We start from the raw sequence: 20,480 nt of genomic DNA, 5'->3' as shown, positions 1-20,480 counted from the left end.
TCATGCCTCCGCATATTGTCAGAATGTTCATTATTAATTAACATGCTAGCCACCCCATACCTGTGCAATGTCAGAACATTTCTTATAACAAACACCCAATGTATGTGCCCTCTTCTATTAATAGTGTAATTAAATTAAGATCAGATTAACTTCACATCAGTACACAAAGACTGATTTAATAGCACTGATGATAACGTATTTCCAGCGCTTATCTCCTCTGTTACTTTTTGTCTCACCACATCTAAGCTAAAAAATCTCACTTTATTTAGCAAATGAGTAGGCTGTAGAGAGAGCAACTCCATTTTGATGAAGAGAGAGGCTTGACTGTATGCTAAAACTAGGTGTTACGGCAGTGCTGGGTGGAAAGAGTGTGAATATGAAATGAACTGAGCCACTTGAACCTTGCTTTTAGCAACCAAACAGATTTACCATCAATTACACATAGCGCAAAACCTTGTGACACTCAGCAGACTGCAAGAAAAGATATATTAGGCTCCACTGACATGCTCATGACAATCTAATCACGCCTCTGAAAAGGGAAATAACTAAAGGTCTAAAGGCATTGGCTGTATCATTAACCTCTGTCTGTGCAGATGCTAAAACTACACACTCCTCAGTCATTTGCTGTGAATTATCCATATTAGGTATGCTAACAATAGCACACGTACACACACACGTACATCTCTAATCTATTAGATCTGCAAAAGAGATTCCTGCCCCCTTTTTTTTTTTTTTCCTTTTTTCCCCACTGAAATAATAATAAATAAAGACATCTTAAAGCATTTAAGTTGCTTCTACTTAAAGCGTGCTCCTCAAACAGAAACCCTCAAAAGTACATTTATGTCAGTTTCCTGTCAAGGCCAATAGTGCTGTAGATTTCGTCTAATAACACATGAATCGGTGGATGCATTCTTGGTGCAGTGGTATGCATGACCCACATCACCAGCCCTCGGTTTTTAAGCTGTGACTGGATATCAAGTCCCACAGCTCCTTTACTTTAAAGGAGATGTCATCTTTGTGTGGTGTCAGGCCAGAGCAAATAATAGGATTTATGGGGCCAATCTGCCTGTAATGCATCAGAAAGTGGAGAGTCTTGGGAATCACCCCCTGGAGGAGAAACACCAGTTCCAAAGGCCATGCCACACACACACACACACACACACACACACACACACACACACACACACACTGGAGTTTAATAAATGAAAGCTTGTGAAAATGAACACAGTATTAACCAAAACATAAGTGACAGCATTTCTAAAAGAGAAAACACATATGTTAACAGTTCTGCAGTTCCCAGTCTCTCACACTAAAAGAGGTCATTTATCAGGGAATGTGCACTTTGGGATCCATACAAAAAGCTTGTCTTTTTCGGTAAACGGCTGACAGCGGAAGACGTGTTGTTATGACCCTAATTGAAGCTTGCTGTGGGGAATTAGTGCAAACAACACACAAATAGCATAAATATTACAGTGAGTGAAGTTTTCCTGCATACGTTATGGCAGTTCACCTTGCCTGAGGCAGGTCACGGGTTTCATTATTTGATGATTTCTCTAGATTCATAGCATTGCATCACGCAGGGATTTTTTTTTTTTCTTTGCTTTTTTTTTCCTTATTTTTGTTCAGTTGAGTCACCTGCTTCCTTTTGAGGAGAGGGTCCAGGACTAGCTGTGTGGTGGACAATTGAACACACTGACAGCACACTTTTTTTGACAGCATCATTACAATTGCATATTCTTACAGATCCCAGTTTAGCCTTGCTTCTAGAGCTTCACAAGGTAGAAACTTCACAGTGGATACATAAAAGAAGCATCAAATTATACCTCTGTAGAAGTTGCATCATCCTGCAGATAGGTCAGTATAATCTGACTGTTCAAATAACCTCTGACAGTTTGTCTAGCAAGACATGTAGAAGTTTACATGATAATTGGCTCATAATTGGTTGGTCAAATTAGCCGTGGACACGCTGGTAGCGTCGACGGATCATCAACCCAAAATGCAAGACGCGCCAAATTAATAATCAACCAGTGCAGGAATAACCACACGACAAGAAAATCAAGGTCGGCAGCTTCAACTGAACTGTTTTGCTTTTCTTCAAATGTCTTGACGGAATGGCAAAATCAGAGCATGTCTGAGGGTTTCAAGGCAGTGATATCAAAAGGTTTGTGTTTCTTTCTTTTTATCGCCATTCTGTTCAGTTAAACAAGTCTGGTCTGCCTGTCTATCATCCTGGACTCTGCAGCCTTTGATACACATAGCTTAACTTCTCTCACTGGAAAGCTATGAGAGAGGATAGATAGATAGATAGATAGATAGATAGATAGATAGATAGATAGATAGATAGATAGATAGATAGATAGATAGACTTAAAAGTCATATGTATGCTCTGCGTAAAAAGAATAAACAGACTCAATTCATGTTCTACAATTGTATTCTATGGTAAAAAAAAAAAAAGGGCATATTCAGTTTACAAATGAAATTTTTTAGAGTAACTTAACTGCATTTTCTTGGTAGAAGACGCAAACATATAATAAATAAATAAATGAACCAAGAGCACAGCATGCAAATCAGGCCACTTTCTCACTACCAACTTCAAAGCTGCCACAATGCAACCAGCCACAAATAGAACAAAAGCATTTGCTGTAATAAGACCTGCTTAAGGCAAACTAAAAGGCACAAACGGTTGTTGTTGATTCTTGTGGCGATAAGCTTACTTTAACATCCCAAACGCCTATGTACATATAGCAATGAAGTGGATTTAATCGGGCTAATTAAAATCCACTCAAGGCATAATGCAGCATCTACTGAAATCATGGTTGAGAGACAGAGCGAGGGGGTGGGGGGGGGGGGGGGGGGGGGTTCTCCACTTTGTTCTGTGGCTGGTCTGGGAGTGGGTGTTATGGGGGGGACTGTCGGGGAGCAGTGGCCAGCTGAGTGTGGCTGGTCGTTTGGGTGCTCTTGTCAGTTTAGCGATGTGCCATTTAGAGGATGGCTGAGGTGGGGGAGAGGTGAGTATGTTACCTGTGGGGGGAATGATTCCTGGTGACATGAGGCCAGGGACAGAGTGCGGCATGATGTGAGGATTCTCCGGCGACGTAACACTCTGAGTTCTCTTCGGAGGCCTCCCAGGTCTTGAGCTAAAACAAAGTGAAGTGGCAGAGCGCACAGAGAGGCAGATAGAGAGAGAAAGAGAGAGAGAGAGAGAGAGAGAGAGAGAGAGAATGAGAGAGACAATGCAGAGGAGGGAGGGGTAGAAAGGGTGAAGCGACAGAGAAAGGGAATGAGGGAGGAAACAGAGACGGAGCAGAGTGTTAAAATTCGGACCACTTCACAATGAAATTCCATTCCAAAGAGCTAACATGTACTGTAAATAAATTTCTTTTCAAGGACAGTTGCTTTCTGCAGCTCTACATAATAGACTTCCATAACTAATTAGATTATACGGTGAATTCATTTCCTTTATTGAAGATCAACCACTTTTTGATGCATTATTCATAGCTAGTACCTCGTTACCTGCCCCTCAGTATTAATATCCCGACACTATTTGAATTGCCTCGTTTGCATATGCTAAAATCCGCCATGCAGCTTTCAGCCTGGAAATTACATGTTAACTTGTTATAATTATTGCAGTCAGACCACTATTGATTTATGAGACTTTTAAAAACCAAATATGTGTAGTTCTTGTAATGAATGATATTTTAAGGTTCTTCAGGAAATTAAAAGGCAATGGCTGCCTTAGGAAATGTTCTGCTTGCTTGATTTAATACGAGACTTAGCTGGAAGGTGGTGTGAGAAAATGATTCAGACCTGTTGTACATTTATGATGGAAACTTTTATTACTCCAAATGAATGACCAAGATCACACTATGATTAATGACAGAACAAGCTTGTCCTGATGGCAAAAAAAAAGAAAAAAATGCCCTCAAAGATTTTCTTTTTTTTTTTTTTTTTTCTTTTCCCATCATGACAACTTACTCTTCTACAATTTTTTTTTTCCCACTTTAATTGGTACAGCCAAACCAAAGCCAGCGCTATGACGAAGGATACCGTCTATGTATAGCACCTGTCAACACTATGTATCGTCATGGGCTCAGACAACTTGTCATTACTGACTACCGTCAGATTAAAACTGCTATAGAAACCATCTCTGAACAAATGAGTAATTGCAGCAAAATAAATAAATAAAAATCAGAAAGACAGTCAAGGGCCATAAAGTCTTGGATAAGAGATGCTACTGCTACTACAGCACAGTCACATGGTTTTACAATTGCAGGAGTAGTTCAATTGTACCATGACAGAACAGTTTGCAGAGTTCATTTAGTCAAGGTCAAACAATTCAGCGCTTTCCTCGTCACTAAACAAGATTTCAGTTACCACAGCTAAAACATCAGTCCATGAACATGTTTAGGAAGTATTTTAGACACAAAATCTTTTTAAGCCACACTTAATTCACATATCGCTGAGATCAATCATGTGAGTCGTTCCCGTTCACTTAAAGACTGTAGACGAGCTGCACCTCCCTGTATTTTATCAAATTTCCTCTCTGACAAGCATGAAATTGAAACAGAAACTCTCCTCTTAGCTCTTTAAAAACAGAGCCATAATCTCAATTGTTCAACAAGAGAGCCATTTGTGATATATCTACACCTGAGATGAGTAAGAGATCCTTTGGATAGACAAACTTAAAACAAAGGTCAAATTTCAAATGGAAAGATTAGCTGGAAAATGTGTTTCTCTTACTATCATTTTTTTTTTTTTAATCAACGCTTTCTGAAATTGTCCAATGAAGTCGTTTATACTTTCTCCATCAACGAGACAAAGCGTAAAATCCTTCTTGGATATCTCTGAGGTCATACTGAAGAGTTTAGTTTTTGTGCTTTTTTCTGTGAATCTGGTTGTTGGAATACATCGTCCGACGGTCACGCATGCAATACCTAATTAAAAAAAAACAGCTACAGTTTAAATTCAGAGAGGCATGGCAATGCCTATATATGGCCCTGTGAATCCAGAGCTCTGTCTGGAATAATGGCTAACATTTTTCATTGATGTAAACAGTACTCTAAATTCATGAACGTTTAGCATGTCTATTCAGCTTTAACCAGCATCAGTTCCTTTTATCGTGGACGTATTTGCACTAATGATATGAATCTACCGAGAGATGTATCTTGGAGTAGCCACAGGATGAGTTTGCACTTCCACTCTTTACGCCTGCAATGGATGGGGCCTGTAATGCACTGTTTTATCTGATTTTGTTGCCAGAGAAAAAACAGACTCTTCACAGATGAGCCACGGGGCACAAACGAGTGTCTGCTCAGCCTAGAGAACTCCTGAAATGTAATTCCTACCCCTATAGAAACGACTCTTTGATCTTATGAAGGAGATAGCAGACAGTTTTGCTGTCATCACTTTCAATGTAGTCGGCTGAATTATTTATGAAAGGGCCTCGGCACAGGGCATGAGATGGTAAAAGCCCTTTTTTCCCCCCACCGCAACAGAACTAAAAGCAGGAAAGACTCAAATGGACAAAAACGTCATATTAACTTTGGCTCCACTCAGAGCACGGGACTGGGCACAAAGGAAGTGTTTAGCCTAAAGCGCTGTGTTGTGGCATGCCTGAGGAGTATTGGTTTGTCCTTACGTGTGATAGCTAAACATGTAACTGGCCTAAAAGCCATTTCGATCAGTTTCACTGTTCGCGTTTTAAATGCATGTCCTTGTCAACACAAACAGGTTGATTGAGACTGGCATAACCAGGGGTGAAAAAGACAAAATTGTGAGAAGTAAGCTGTACAAAGTATACTGTACACTGTACATTATATCACTCTGTCTCAGCTTCTCAACAAATGGGAGGCGTTCAAAGCTCCAGCCCCAGCCCTGTATTTTAGCAAATGTGAAGGAGTTAGACAGATGTTTACAGCAGTCTGTGGGCTTTTTTGTCGTTTTGGTTTTGTGAGGAAACTGTCACCATGTGCAGAAAAGACCACAAGCTGGATTGCCACAAAAAAAAAAGCATACTATTTGTCAAGCTGTAGATCCAGAATCCTTAAATAGCCTGGCACAGAAAGTCCTCAAAAGTAGGCCATTATAGGCACAATGAGAGTTCATCAGCTCCACTTATGTTTGAGATTCAAACTGTCCACTCTACTGTACTTAATGCCCCCCCCCTCAACCAACCACAGCTATTACAAATTCTCTGTGTGATGTCCCCGCGTAATCAGTGAAGCAGGAAAATGTATGAAGCCGTTTGGGGACAATCTGGATGACTGTTTAATTTGGCAAAACACAAGGTTATTTTCTCTATTAAGCTGTGTGGTATTTATACGTTGAATATTTATGGTTTTAATAGGTGGGTTAACATGGGAGGTGAGATTGGGAAGGGAACGCAGAGGCTGTGCAAACAGTCGGTCTAGAATCAGAATCCACCCTTGCTTTCTCTTGTGTTTCCGTAAAACTGTAAAAAAAAACAAAAAAGGAATGACGAAAAAAGTCCCAAAGCTGGCAGCCAGGCATCTGACTAAGAGTCAGCAAAACACTTACAGTGCCATGTTCTATCGTTCGGTATGACACAAATGGATCCAAGTAGTCAAATGCCATTCCATTTTCTCTGTTGACATGGTAGTTAATCGCCGGTTCAATATTTCTGGCTCCAATTTAGGAAACATAACAGACCATGTTGGCCCTGGGGGCTCCAAAGTGCTAAATATGTTACAAATGGTGAAAAGAAAACAGCCATGAACTTTCCCTGAACCATACTTCCTTTCATGGACTTGGTCCATGTTGACCTAGGACTGAACACTGGAACTTGATCCTACCCACCCTTCAGAACTGCAAAAGCAATCAGATTACAGTCACACAATGCACCCTGTCTCCACCATATTCACTCCTACAAATATGATTTTTGCCCTGTTTGCTAATAAAAGTTTGATTAATCTACTAAGAGATGGGGAGTTTTACACAATGGGAGTCCAGCAGAAACTTCAGTTCCTAAATAGAGCTCCACTACATCTGTTTGTAATTAGGACACAAGTATTAGGGGACAGCAGGTAGCAAACAAAAAAGGGAGACAGTGCAAAGCTTTGCTGCGATTTTTTTTCTGGTTTTTTTTTTTTTTTTTACGTCTTGTAGTGTTTCTTGTGAGATAGTGATATATTTTGAGATCATCAGTTTAAACATTTATTCAAGTATAGCTTCAGTTTACAAGAAGAACATCACAGTTTGATTTGCTTCGAATGGAGCAATTAACCTTTTGTGTCTGTCAGTTGTTTGCCATTCGACTGAGGTAAAGATAAAGATATTTATTCCATTTATTCGCGGTCCACCAAAACAAGCGGATGAATCATGACATCTCTGCCTCTGTAAATAAAGGCTCTCCCAGAATACCGCCAATCAGGCCTTATAAAATATTAACCTAATGTCATTGCCCTTTTCAAATCTCTCACCTAGAATTCCCTAATTGTTCCTTTTCTTTATCTCGCTGTAGCAGAGAGTAAATAAATTAACAAAATAGGTTTTATCATCCTGAATAACCTTTTAACTGAGGGATTATCGCTGGTTTATTTTTCATTTCTTTTACAGCGATAGCAGTGCATGCCTCATTGATTAGTTTGCCGAGGTGATGACCAGCAATGAAAACAAGGTCTTACAGATAACAAAAAAGAGGACTCCTTAAAATAACAATAATCTGTATTTAGATTAGCCGTCTTAGCAGAGCCTCAGTAAAGTTGCTATGTTTCTGTGCTTTGAGACTTAGAGTTTCCTTTGGTTTAATGTTACTTGAATGGTTGGTGTAGCAATCATTTGGTAGAAATAATTGCTTTATTCTTGCTAGAACAAGAACGGATTATACAAGAAGCTAAAATCTTAAAGTGAAAATATCAGATTACATTGTACAGGTCAAATCCGAAATATAGTTAAAAAAATGTTTAAAAAACACTGCCTGAGAGCACATACTTAGCATAAAGAATATTCAGACAAATACCACAATAAAGGTAACAAAAGGTGTCTTGACAAGATATCTGGACACAGTCTGCCACCAAAATGTCTTGATTGTGGCTTAGCAGTGAGTCTGGATGTGTCTGAAATACCACTGGAGAAATGCAACACCATCCATCTGTCCATCAGAAATTCCATCTTTTTTTTTTTGTCTTTTTTAATATACATAGGCTCAGACACCACTCCATAATCCCCTGTATGTGTTCAGTTGGTTTGAGTTCCGGTGACTTAGACTGCCATGGCATATGGTTTTCATGCACATCAATCCTCTCATGCCATCTGGATAAAGGCAATGTCACCACAGTAGAGACCACTCCCATCAGGATAGGAATGTTTTACTATAGGATGATGGCATAATCACTCAGTATTTTTTAGTATCCATTGCTGTTTGCTTTGCGCTCTGAGGGGAGTGGGCGTAAAACACACAAGGAAATGTATCCTACACTATAACAGAGTCACCAAACCCTTCAGCATGGGAAATAAACATTCTCAGTATAAGTACTAAGGTCCACAACTCCAGATGATGATGATGTCTTTATCTAAGACTTTTACAGCAAGACAACTTTATTCACTACCTCAAGAAAATCAGCAAGTGAAGTCTTTGTTACTGATACTCCTGCAAAACATGTCACAACAATTACCTTCTTCTGAGAGTCAATGAGATCTCTTACCGGCCATGATTAACGTGTAAACGGGCCCAGCACTTTTTATATGACTCTAGGGACAGTGGGATGTTAACTGCTTAATTACCTCAAGAACTACACCTGTGTGGAAGCAACTGTTTTCAACATATTGTGTATCCATCATTTACTCCAGCGCTTCCTTTATTTTGACAGACACCTGTAGTTCTTTTATAACCTTGAAAAAATACAGGTGCAAAAAAAAAACAAAAACCTTTGTAAATCTGGAATAGAAGATAAAGCTTCACTATGGTTACAACATCGCCGAAATGACAGATAACATCAGTCTCTTTATCACATGATGCGAGATAAAAGTATGCCACCCCTGACTCCCTTGTGTTGCAAAAGGATGTAGGAAGGAAACTAGAGGATTCAGGTTCTGTTACTTGACACATGGAAAGACTTTGTTGATATTGCAATGCTTTGCACCTGCAGGTGAGTGAAAAGCTCGCTAAAGAGGTCAACCAGTGATTGGCGGCGGCTTATTCTTCTGCTTGCCACAGCATTCATCAGTCCCAACTTACATCTCTCCCTTTTTTTTTTTTTTTTTTTTATCTGCGGCTGTATTTGCATTGAGCTGCTGCTGGTTTATCTCAATCAAGTTTCTTTCACACCTGTCACACACCCCGCCTCCCTCCAGCCAGGTAGCAGGAGCGGTCTTATCAGATCTAGATAGACAGATTACGCACTAGCACTTCATATAAAGCCCTCTTCTCTTTTATTGTATTAACAGGAACAGCTGCATCCGCTGGTAAACTGTGAACTTTTGTGAAGAACAATATATGACATCAAATGCACACAATCAAAGGAACCAGTTACCTTCAGAACAACCAATCCCCGCTTTAATATGCCTTGCCTTCCAATCCCTCAACAGCTCTCCGCACTGCAGTGTAACATTTAGAGATAGTAAAGAGCACTGGTTATAAAAGTGCCCTTCCTGCTCCCTTTGTACACGCCACGGTCTGATTAAAAAGCTACAGGGCAGGGCCATCAGATTGTGGTGGTGCAAAGGAACTCCATACCCAGTCATTTTCCTTCCTCCACCTTTACTTACATAGTTATGCAAGCAGGAACCATACGGGCAGACGCAACTACAAAAAGATCACTCTCTAATTAGAGCCTACTAACAGACCGGCTCACAAAGCTGTTAAATACTCAAAGACTAACATCACAAAAAAAAAAGATCTTAAAAAACTGTGCTAAATTGCGAATTATTTTAATGCATCATTAATGCCAAAAAAAAAAAAAAGCTGATTTCATAATTGCATTTCATGACTGTAAAGCTCAGAAATTGTTTTGTATCACTTCTATTACCACTAATAACGAGAGAGCTGGCTAACAACATCATGGGAATTGATTAAGAATGCCTAATTGGTTGACTTTTCCATGCCTAATGGACGAGTCTCTTAATTAAAAAGATGCTGCAGAAAATGTTGTAAATCAGATATGGCCCAAAGTAAATGTAGTTAATCAAATGTATGAAAATGAACAGTTCCAGGAAAGTCAAAATGAGATCGGAAGAGATATGATTTCTTCCCCTACTCAATATTTATTAATTGCAGTCCCTTTAGTTAACAAAACAGAAGAGTTCTTATCTTCAAAACTGGTGAGCAAATTTCATCTAACTGCACCCACTGATCTCTCTTTTTCATGAAGTGTGATGCATATAAAACAAGTCTTCAAAACAAGGCTTTAAAAACTTACTAGTCAGGGTGCCTTTGAGGATATTTAATTAAAATCTAATCCTGCATTCATTAAGGCTCACATAAATTAAGCTGTCATTCATAAGATTTATGGATTCTCATTTGCATATTGCATACAATTCATCAATTACTCAAGTATGAAAGGAGCACATTTCCCTTGGAGCTGCCTGCTGCCCTGCCAACGTTTGAAATGGGAGAAAGAGCAGGACTGTCAGGCATTTGAAACAAACTTTCCTCACAATGTCTGCCTCCCTGATTAATCTCATTTCCAAGGCATCCCTTTACAAGATTGTACACAGTCCAGCTGCAGTTTTCAATTATATCTCTTGTCCTCACCACTAACTTTGAATGGGAGATAGATGTAGCATGGGGGGGGGGGGACTCTCCACTTCTTCAGTCTTCTACACATCACATGCCTGTTTATTCCCATCTTCATAAATTAAAAAAAGGAGAGTTTTAGAACCGAATGGAAATGGAGAACGGGGAGGGCGTAGAGAAATGCTGTAATTTTATTTGGAGCGTTGTCAGGCAAACGCACGGCATGCAGTAATAGCATATTTCCTGTCATATTCGCATCCAGTGGGTTTTCTGACAGAGACTGGCTGAAGGGGCTCCAGTCGCTGCTGAGCCCATAAAACAACTCCCTCTTCGAAGTGCCCACAACAGGGAAAAAGCCAGTGTGGAGTAAGTGCTTAAGCCAAGCCGAGCGTGAATATTTCTAAGATAAAAGGTCAGGAAAAAACAAACAGACGACTTGCAAGGATGAATAGAATTAATTGAGTCATTAATATGCATGGTTAATAAAGCTCGAAAAAATCCTGAAAAAAAAAAAAATCACTGTCGACAATTCTCTTTTAATGGCTCGTATTTTCAGCTTGAAGGAATCTGGAAAACGTAGGTATCAATCTTTCAAGGGTATTGAGTGGGGGAGATTTAACAAACAGGTTCGGATAACCTTTGTGTTGAATGTTCATGTTTTACAAAACAGACAAAGGCAAACTTGTTCTGGTAAAGAAATTAATTCCCAATTAATCCCGAATTCTGGCAAAGGAACAAACCAACAGCAATAAATGAAAGTCATCTTGAAGGGTACTTAATTGGTTCCCCATAGTAAAAGAACTAAATAACAGAGATCAAGCTGGAGTTTATTAGTCCTCCCCATTGTTTCCTCAAACTGTCGTTGAGAGTAACTTCAGAGAGAGCCAATACTTAAGGCTTTAATGTGCTCTAAATATTAACAGCAAGCCACAATTAAGGCTTGCGCTATGAGAGTAATGCATATTCATTGATGGACTGTGATTGTAAAATCAATACATGTTTAACGTCACGCAACACTAAGCGCAAACATAATGACACATTGAAACACAAACTCATATACAACATATCAAATAAATAAATAAATGAAGTAAAAGAAATGTATTGCACAATGCATTGCACTGATACTCTGGCTCATGATAAACAGTTTCATCTCAGTCTAAATCTCTCTGTTTCATTAGTTACCACATATATCAATTTCAAGTCTCTTAGAAACCTACACACAGAAGAATTTGTGCTGTTGCTGGTATCCAGCGTGTTGGACCTGATTAATTTCAGGTCTAAACGGCTGCAACTAAAATGGGTAATGATGTAATCATAACGTGAGGTCATGTCCTGTGTCCTGACACTGACTAAAGTTAAGAAAGGCAGAGGGGGGGAGAGACAGAAAGAGATAGAGAGAGAGAGAGAGAGAAAGAGAGAGAGAGAGAGAGAGAGAGAGAGAGAGAGAGAGAGAGAGAGAGAGAAAGAGACAGAGACAGAGACAGAGACAGAGACAGAGAACTGAGAAGAAAATGAAGCAGCAAGGCATATTTGGACTCTCTATCCAACATGAGATAAACATGCCTAATGTAGAAGCTAAACAGGAAGTTTTTAATGATTAACATTAATTGGACTGAGGATCGGAATCCTGTGTGAAACATTAAACAAAAATTATCCACTGTTTATTCCGCTTTTTTTTTTCATGTGGAAAAAAAAGAAAAGAGAAAAGAAAGTTTTTAATTATTAATGAAATGTAAATATTCCAGAGAGTCCAAGACTGATCTGCGGTGGGAGAGGAAGGGAAATGTTTACATAATTGCAGGGAGCTTGTTCAGTACAGAAAGAGGTTACAAGTCTGCTGGCCCATTTCTTGTGCTTCCAAGACAGAAGTAACGGTGCCTCTTCCCCGGGGAAGCTGCCTTCGCAGGACTGTGTTTGCATATTTAGATATTGTTTAATCTACTCGAGTCATCTGCTGAACTAGCTTGATCAATTCAGCCAGCTGCATTTTAAACGCTGTTTACAGTAATGGCATCACAGTAGCAAATACTCTTTCTCCTCTTTATTCTGGAAAAAAAAAAAGGGGGGGGGGGACTTTTGATGGAGCTCCCCTGCATGAACCCGCCCGTCACATTTGTAACGGTTAAAGAGGAATCAAAGCTTGATTCAGGCTATGGAATGCGTCTGTTTGCGTCTCTCTGTGTGATCTTTCCGGAAGAATCTCTGACCGCGCTCAGACAGAAGGCAAACGGCAAAACAAGCAATGCAGTTGGAACAAGAGCTCAAACCCTGGTCGAGGAAGGGGGCGGGGGGCGGGTGTTGGGGGGGGGCGGGTTTGAAGGAGATGGTGGGACAAATTGGAAGTGGCACATACAAGTTTACTTTCATTCCCGCTGACTGATTGGCATCAAACGCAGAGCAACGCCCGGGCCGGAGCGTTGGTCTGGCGGACTGACTGTAACATTTAAAACCCACAGAATGACAATTACTGGAGACAAGCTTTATCAGGCCTGTGACCTGAGAGCAGCTCTTCTCTCAGCACCCTAAGTAAATCACTGCCTTTATTCCTGGAAGCTGTAGAATTCCATTTAAAAGCTTCATGAACAGGGAGAAAAAAAGTCCATTTAAGCCCGCACACAAGAGCAAACAGTCCGACTCAGCACATCCCCAGCACAACTCATGCACTGTCCCCGCCACTTGATGATATAATTCTTAATGTAAGGCTTGAGTAGACATAAATCTTCAAGCGACACATCACCTGAATACGCCCCCCTCCCCCCCCCCCCTCCAGCTTTATGATGAATTGTTTGCAACATCCCTGTGACTAAACCCTTCAACCTCCTCAAACTCCAGCCTCTAATAACTCGTCGGCACAGAATTTGTGGGTTGGATGGTGGTGGTGAGGGGGGCGCATGACAGAATGATGAATATCACAACAGACAGCTCCAGTATGGTACAATTTTACCAGATCAATATCGTGCAGCAATATAAGGGGAGAAAAAAAGGAGCAGATATTAGTCTACACAGTGTATTACAGATGAAGTACATCTCTTCTCTACTCTCATGCTGGACCCTGACGATATTTCACACATATCTGTGATGCTTTTGCACTCTCGGGAGACTAACGGCATGGTTGCATCCAACAAGCGCTGATTTAAAATTAGCATGACATGTGAAAGGCCTGAAACAACTTGTTCAACAATGTTACATACACTGTGGTATGAGGTCGAAAGAGTGTTCTGAGCCCATAATTCATGATACAGCTCAAAAATGCCTTCACGCGCTAATACGAGTTAATGGTTCTCCAAAGGGATCGGGCCTTTCAAGATCACTGTGCACTGATCATCCTGTTAGTCTTGTTTTAAGAATTTAATGTAGAGAGAAGTTCTTTTCTTGTCCCATCCAGAGTAACAACCAAGGCACAACACTTAAACTACAAACTTACATAACTGAAGATATTCACCGCCCACCAGAGATACACACAGTGCTTCTAAAGTAGAGTGCACAGTGTGTCAGAATGAGGCTCTCAAGACTGCTAGATAGATAGATAGAGAGAGAGAGAGAGAGAGAGAGGGAGAGAGAGAGAGAGAGAGAGAGACAGAGAGAGAGAGAGAGAGAGAGAGAGAGAGGGAGAGAGGGAGAGAGACAGAGAGAGAGAGAGAGAGAGAGACAGAGAGGGATCACAAATTTTGTATGTACTACAGAGAGGTTTTATCATGAACTGTCTCTTTATTGACAATACTCAAATAAAAAAGTCAACATTATTGATATTAAAATCTAAAATAGCGATTTCACAAACTTCACAGATTCGGCAACCAAACCGTCCGGACAAAAACGGAGGGGCGTGCAGGAACTGATCGAACCGGTTCCGTTCCCTCCATCAATAAGACAAGTCAGACAGTTTGGGAAAGAAAAGAATTGCAAAATGTTCATAATGCATAATATCTTTTCTCACCAGGGAGCAATCGAGGGGCCCCCGAGCTGTCAGCGGCAATAGGGCCACACCATTGTGAGAGCCCAAGGTTCGTTAAATGCTATTAATGGAACACGGTATCCCTGGTGCAGCAAACTTGTCAGCATTTCATTAGAGACTGATAAACATATAATAGAGAAGTGTCAGGCTCGGTGTGGGCCATGTGACGGACCGGCGGGCCCAGGATTTTGGGGGATTCCTGTTCTGCAATCATTCCCATGCCTGGCCTGCTGACAGCCGTGGTGGTTTTTGATGAAGCCGAGGGCCGTGGAGGGAGGAGGAACTAAACTTTGAGAGTCTGCTCTGATGGGGGATGTCGAACACAAATGTGAAGCTTGTATATTCTCTTTAAGGCCGATTCAAGTCGTAATGCATCCTAACTGCAATCAACACACTCAAGACAAGGACATCAGTTTTGCTGAACTTAGATCTTACACTTAAAGCTTAAAGAGATTCCTAGGTCAATCTTAGAGAACCCTCTTCATCTTTCCATGTGAGACCAGTCTGCTTTAGAGTAATCCTTTTTTTTTTTTTACAAATTTATTTTTTAAAGGAAGAAAGAAATGATTTGGCCGACAGCAGACATGGGATTATTTTAAGCTCTGCTAAAGCCACCAAATTTAAAAAGAGCTCACTCACCAGGTCACTGTTTAACATAAACACGTCCTGTAAACTGTGCCTTTTGCGCTCTACGCTAAAATTTAATGCTGAACAACGCAGTTAAGGCTCATCTACCGGGAGTAATTGGTCACCAATATTGTTAATCAGTTAATCTCCTTTTTTTCACTTTGTGTGAAATATGGAGAGATAGATAATTAAAAACGTGTCAGGTGAAAGTCCAAAAGGCTCCCTCTGAGTGTATGTCTCACATTGCATGCTTTGTTCGTCTTATTAACCTTCTCACTTCTCTGTGCGTCTTTAAATGAAATCTTTAGCCCTTTACATGTGAAATTAAAACTGCAGTCCCCTGAGCGCTTTTAATTATTCCTCTCCTGAAAAACTTCCACTTTTTTGTCAGCCTTCTTTATTAACAGGCAACCCACTCCCACTCACAATCTCTCTCTCTCTCTCTCTGGCCAGGTCTGTCAAGCTTCACTCCGTAGAGTCCCTAGCCCCCCCCCCTCCTCATCTCTCTCTCTCCCTCTCTCTTTCTTTCTTTCTTTCTTTCTTTCTTTCTTTCTTTCTGTCTTTCTTTCTTTCTTTCTCTCTCTTTTTTTTCTTCTGCAGGCCTGTTAAATTCTCACCTTGCACTGCCCTTGTCATCAACCCATTCAAGCACAAAGCTAGAGCAGCGAGGGAGTGTTTACTCATTTCCCCACCACATTATCTTCCACATTAATCACCAGCTCGGACCCGTCTGGACACAGCCCAGTCCACCACAGCCACTGTTTTGGCCTGCTCTCAAACTCATGCCTCATCTGACCAGCACTTGCTGAAAAATACCTCTACTCAAAACTACTAATACCTTCCAGCAGGGTTGCTGTCAAACCAGTTATTGCCTTCATTCTGAGTGAAAATGTTGAGAGGCCTGATGAAGAAAAATGCTTCATTTTTCTTTATCAATGAATAATCTAAGAAAGCACAAGCTGCCTGATTTTAACATGCTCGACTATAGCGCTATGAAAGACGCAAGTGTTGAAGTTAGTGCCTTATTAGCCATTATTAATTACATGAAAATTGCGTTGGGTTGGGGGGAAAAAATTAAAACATTAAAGAAAAAAAAAAAACTTTTTCAGCTCAACTTTAAACCTCTTCCACCTCCCTTTCCCTTCATTTCTTCTGGTGACCACTTTAAGATGCTTTAAGTACATTTGCAAGTTTTAAAACCACCTAATGCGATTTTTCACCAATTTATGGGCTCCCAAAGACCCCTTGAAAATAATGAATTTGTTGAGTGTTCTCAAGAAAGTAAATAAACTCACTGCTCTATGCATAGAACATTTCAACCAAAACCAATGCTTTCCGGACACACACAAACATGTCTAAGGACAAAGGAAAAACCTGCTGCATTTAGAATACTGTAGGACCGCTCTTTCAGTGAGAGAAAGCTGGATCAAAAGGCGAATAGGCATGGGCAAGGAACTGGCCAGCTTAAGGCCAGGAACTTGTTTTTGAAACACATTCTATTGCAGGCTATGCAGGTTCTAATGAGGTTATGGACAACGGCGACATTATCATTAACGATTGGTCTCCCCCCTTTCGCCTTGGCTCCTTCTCTTCACACAATTAATGTTCGACTGGCCCGCCAACGGCGCGAATGGCAGCGAAGCAACATCTGAAATTCAAATAAATGAGCAATGTAAATAGTTTAGAGAGAGAGTTTACCCAGCGAACAATGGTCCCTTATGAGACACAAGTGAGAGGACAGGAAGAAAGAAAAAAAAAAAGGGTGAGAGGACAGAAGCCTTTTTTTTTTGGGGGGGGGGGGGGGGTGTTAGGGCAAGATGAGCCAGCACAATGTGGCCCTTCTCCTGAAGCAACTTGTTATCAGGCAGAACGCAGAGCCCTTTTTCAATCTGCATTTAAATACATTTCATTCCATTCGCTCATTTGCATTAATTTCTTCCATTATATTTGGAAATGGCTGAACGTCTAGTCGACACAATGTGGAAGCCTATCATCAGCAAGTGAAGCCCACACCTGATGCCAATTTAGCCCACTTGGATCTTTTCATTGCTATGGTCCGATCTGACAACTCTGGCTCTTCGCAGTCCAGGGGACTTTTCAATTGGATTTGCTTGTGGTGACAAAATTGTTTTGCTCATGGAGAGGAGGGTTTCTCTCTCTCTCTCTCTCGCTCTCTCTCTCTCCCTCCCTCTCTCACTCTCTCTCTCTGTGTGACTGAGCGTCTATTTCGGTGCCATGGGAAAACTAGTGGCGAATGATTCTCAGTGGCTTCTGATTTCCACTATTTGTTCAGCATTAGGCCCACTTATCTCTCAAAGAGAAAGCAACATGTGGAGAGAGAGTGACAGGCCGAAATGCAGCCTCGCTAACAGGCCTATTGTGCCCTGAAGATCTGCATTCAAACAAGAGGGGCCCACTTTCTCTCTCACACACATACTCACTCACTCTCTCGCTTACTCGCTCTCTCACTCACATACACTCAGTTCTGCTGCAGTCAATTACCACTGCTAATCCTGCCCACAATTGAGAGTAAATATTTCATTACGTTTTCAAATAAACAGCCAGTATGAAATGCTGAAGTGTCATCTGTAGCATCCTGAGGACACAAGTAATGGCTAGTTCCATTTAAGCCGTTAAAAAAAAAACAACAATAAGGCGAGTGAAAGCGGGCTTTTTTGTGCTTCACACAAGTGAAACTTGAACGAGGGAAAAAAAAAATTTGGCAACATGTTACATTAAAGGGTTTAGTGAAGCGCAGGACAGAGAAACGCTGCCTGTTTCAGAGCGGGCAAAACCTTTCTGGGAGACAAAAAAAAAAGGGCTTCAATTTCTCTGCTGTTTCCCCTTCTAAAAACCAAGCAGTGATTGGACTCTGTCTAAACCTCCACAGATGCCATGTCATTTCCATTGCCCAATAAAGTGTAAGCTGTCTTGGAGGAACCGGCGGCTAGTCTAAAAACAAAAGGAGGTGGGGTAGTGGGGGGCGGGGGTGAGAAGGGGGGAGGTGGTAGTGGTGGTGGTGTGGGGGGGGGGGGGGGGGGTGACAGAAAGATCCTGGCGCTTCATGCTCATTAATCACTGCAGCGTCTTTGACCTTTCATTTGCCAAGGGCGCAAAAGCGAGGAGGAGGGTAGCCAGGGCTGAGGAGGGGAAGAAAATGAGGAACAAGTGAGACAGACACACAGAGAGAATGAGGGAGAGAGAGAGAGAGAGAGAGAGAGAGAGAGAGAAAAGAAAGAAGCAGCAATAGATATGCTAAGTCCAGGAGATGCCACAACACATTCTTAATGAAGAGTGAAATTAATCAGCTTCACGGGCTGTTAGAGGAATCAGGCTTTTCCCAGCCCCTAGGTACTCTCAGCTGCTCGGAAGGCTTGATAAAGACCAATAGGGCCCTTGCCCGTTTACACGTGTTATTAAAAGAATTGCAGACATGGACGCACTTTCTTCTGAGGCTGCTCAGATTGTGAAAGAGGTGCGGGAAATGGCAACAGGGTGTGACATCGACTTCGGGCTTATTTTTAAACGCAAGATCTTCAGCTCGTTGCAGCTGAAGGGGGGAGTGTTATCAGAAAGCATCATGGAGAAAATGTAAGTAAGAAACCAAAGCAATTGTTCTGGGGACTTCAGCGCTATCAGGCAGTAAGGAGGTACACGCTGATTTATCTGGTTTAATAATGAGACACATGGAAAGGTACAAAACTGCGACCAGAATGACGAGTGAACTGCTCCAGAAATGAATGTTTCTGCTTAAGCTAACACGTGTTAAGAGAATTGCTACCAAAACCTTTTTACCTTCTAACTGCATAAAATCCTGCGAGCCCAAACATCCCATTAACGTTCTCAGTCAAAAGCCACCGTGTTCCCAGGAAGCTCATTTATATCCAAACAGAAGTCATGCTCTCAACCGCAACCAACATAATCTCATGGCATGTGCAACTCCTCTCCACCCTCTCACACCCCCAATAACTGGGGAGAGAACGGGACTAAATGAAACAAGACTGGTAACCAGAGGATTGTGGGTTTGAAAATGAAGCATGAAGGTCTGTCGCTGATGCTCCCAGAAGGAAGGCACTAAAACTCCAAGGTTTCTCCAGAAGCATGTGACTGCTGGAAGAGCATCAGCTAAACTATAGAAAGTAATTAGTATAGATGCAAAGGTGTACACAAACACGTGCGCACACATAGAGAGAGAAGACACATGTAAGTTATGTGATAATGTATAATAGTATAACTTCTAACAAAATTAAACATATACAATGACACATTACCACAGTCATTTCAACATTACATTTGGTTGCACACCATCAATATGGTCAATATGATGGCACCCTAATGGATTTACTAGCAAATAGCCAGCCGTGTATAAAATGTACCAGTTGTAATGTATCCATTTGTACATCTGGATGGCAGACGGATCAGCAATTATCCTTATCCCCTACATCTATGGCCATAATAATTTAAGTTTGATAGAGAGCAAAAACGAGTACAAAAGTACAATTGGATTCTATCAGCAAAATAGCAAGCTAAAGGAAAAACGACAATAACTACAATAATCAGGCATCATTTACACTGCAAAATTATTCAGTTAAGTTTATTATAAAAAAGAGGACTGTTGACCTGACATGCATGACACTTTGGTTATCGAGAAAGCATAATAAAGTTAGCTACACTGCTTCACTTCAGTACAAGTCTAAGGCTGGCTTTAGCATCCTCGGCAGATGTTCAGATTGGAAACTGTGGCAGTATGTACCTGAAAGCATGTCATTTTGTTTTTGCAAAAACATATTCCAACATAACACATATGCCATAGATTAGGTTCACTCAGACATGTTTGGCTGCAACCATGCAGCTAGCAAGGATGATTTTTAATTAATATGGATAAAAAGCAAAAATTTGAAAGATGCTGTGATATACTTTTGAATTAAAAATGTTGTAGTATATAACTCAGTCATTAAAAAATAAAATACTGCAGATGGAAAAAAATACAATTTAAAGTGCTCAGAGCAGCAGAGAGTAATGAAAAGATAAAATGAACATTTAGGTTAGTCTAAGAAAAAATATTCTCACTTGTCACAAAATTTTTAAGCTTGTTTTTAATCCTAATTGGAGTTCAAGGTTAAATTAATCAGTCCAATCCTACTTCTGAAGTGCCCGCTCCAATTTAATTGGCTATTTTTATTGCCTCAGCGAGATTTTAATTGAAAC

General features: G+C 40.8%; 1 protein-coding gene across 1 annotated transcript in view; it reads right to left on the bottom strand.

Moving 5' to 3' along the window:
- Positions 1 to 20,480, bottom strand: part of dachd (dachshund d) — a 95,757-nt gene that overhangs the window by 44,725 nt on the left and 30,552 nt on the right. The window contains exon 2 of the mRNA XM_030786392.1: positions 3,022 to 3,137. Coding sequence (XP_030642252.1) covers positions 3,022 to 3,137 — 116 coding nt within the window. The remainder of the gene's footprint in view (positions 1 to 3,021; positions 3,138 to 20,480) is intronic.

The sequence above is a fragment of the Chanos chanos genome, chromosome 10 (genome assembly GCF_902362185.1).
Source record: "Chanos chanos chromosome 10, fChaCha1.1, whole genome shotgun sequence".
NCBI classification, from domain to species: Eukaryota; Metazoa; Chordata; class Actinopteri; order Gonorynchiformes; family Chanidae; genus Chanos; species Chanos chanos.
This window is presented reverse-complemented; position numbering and strand designations above follow the sequence as displayed.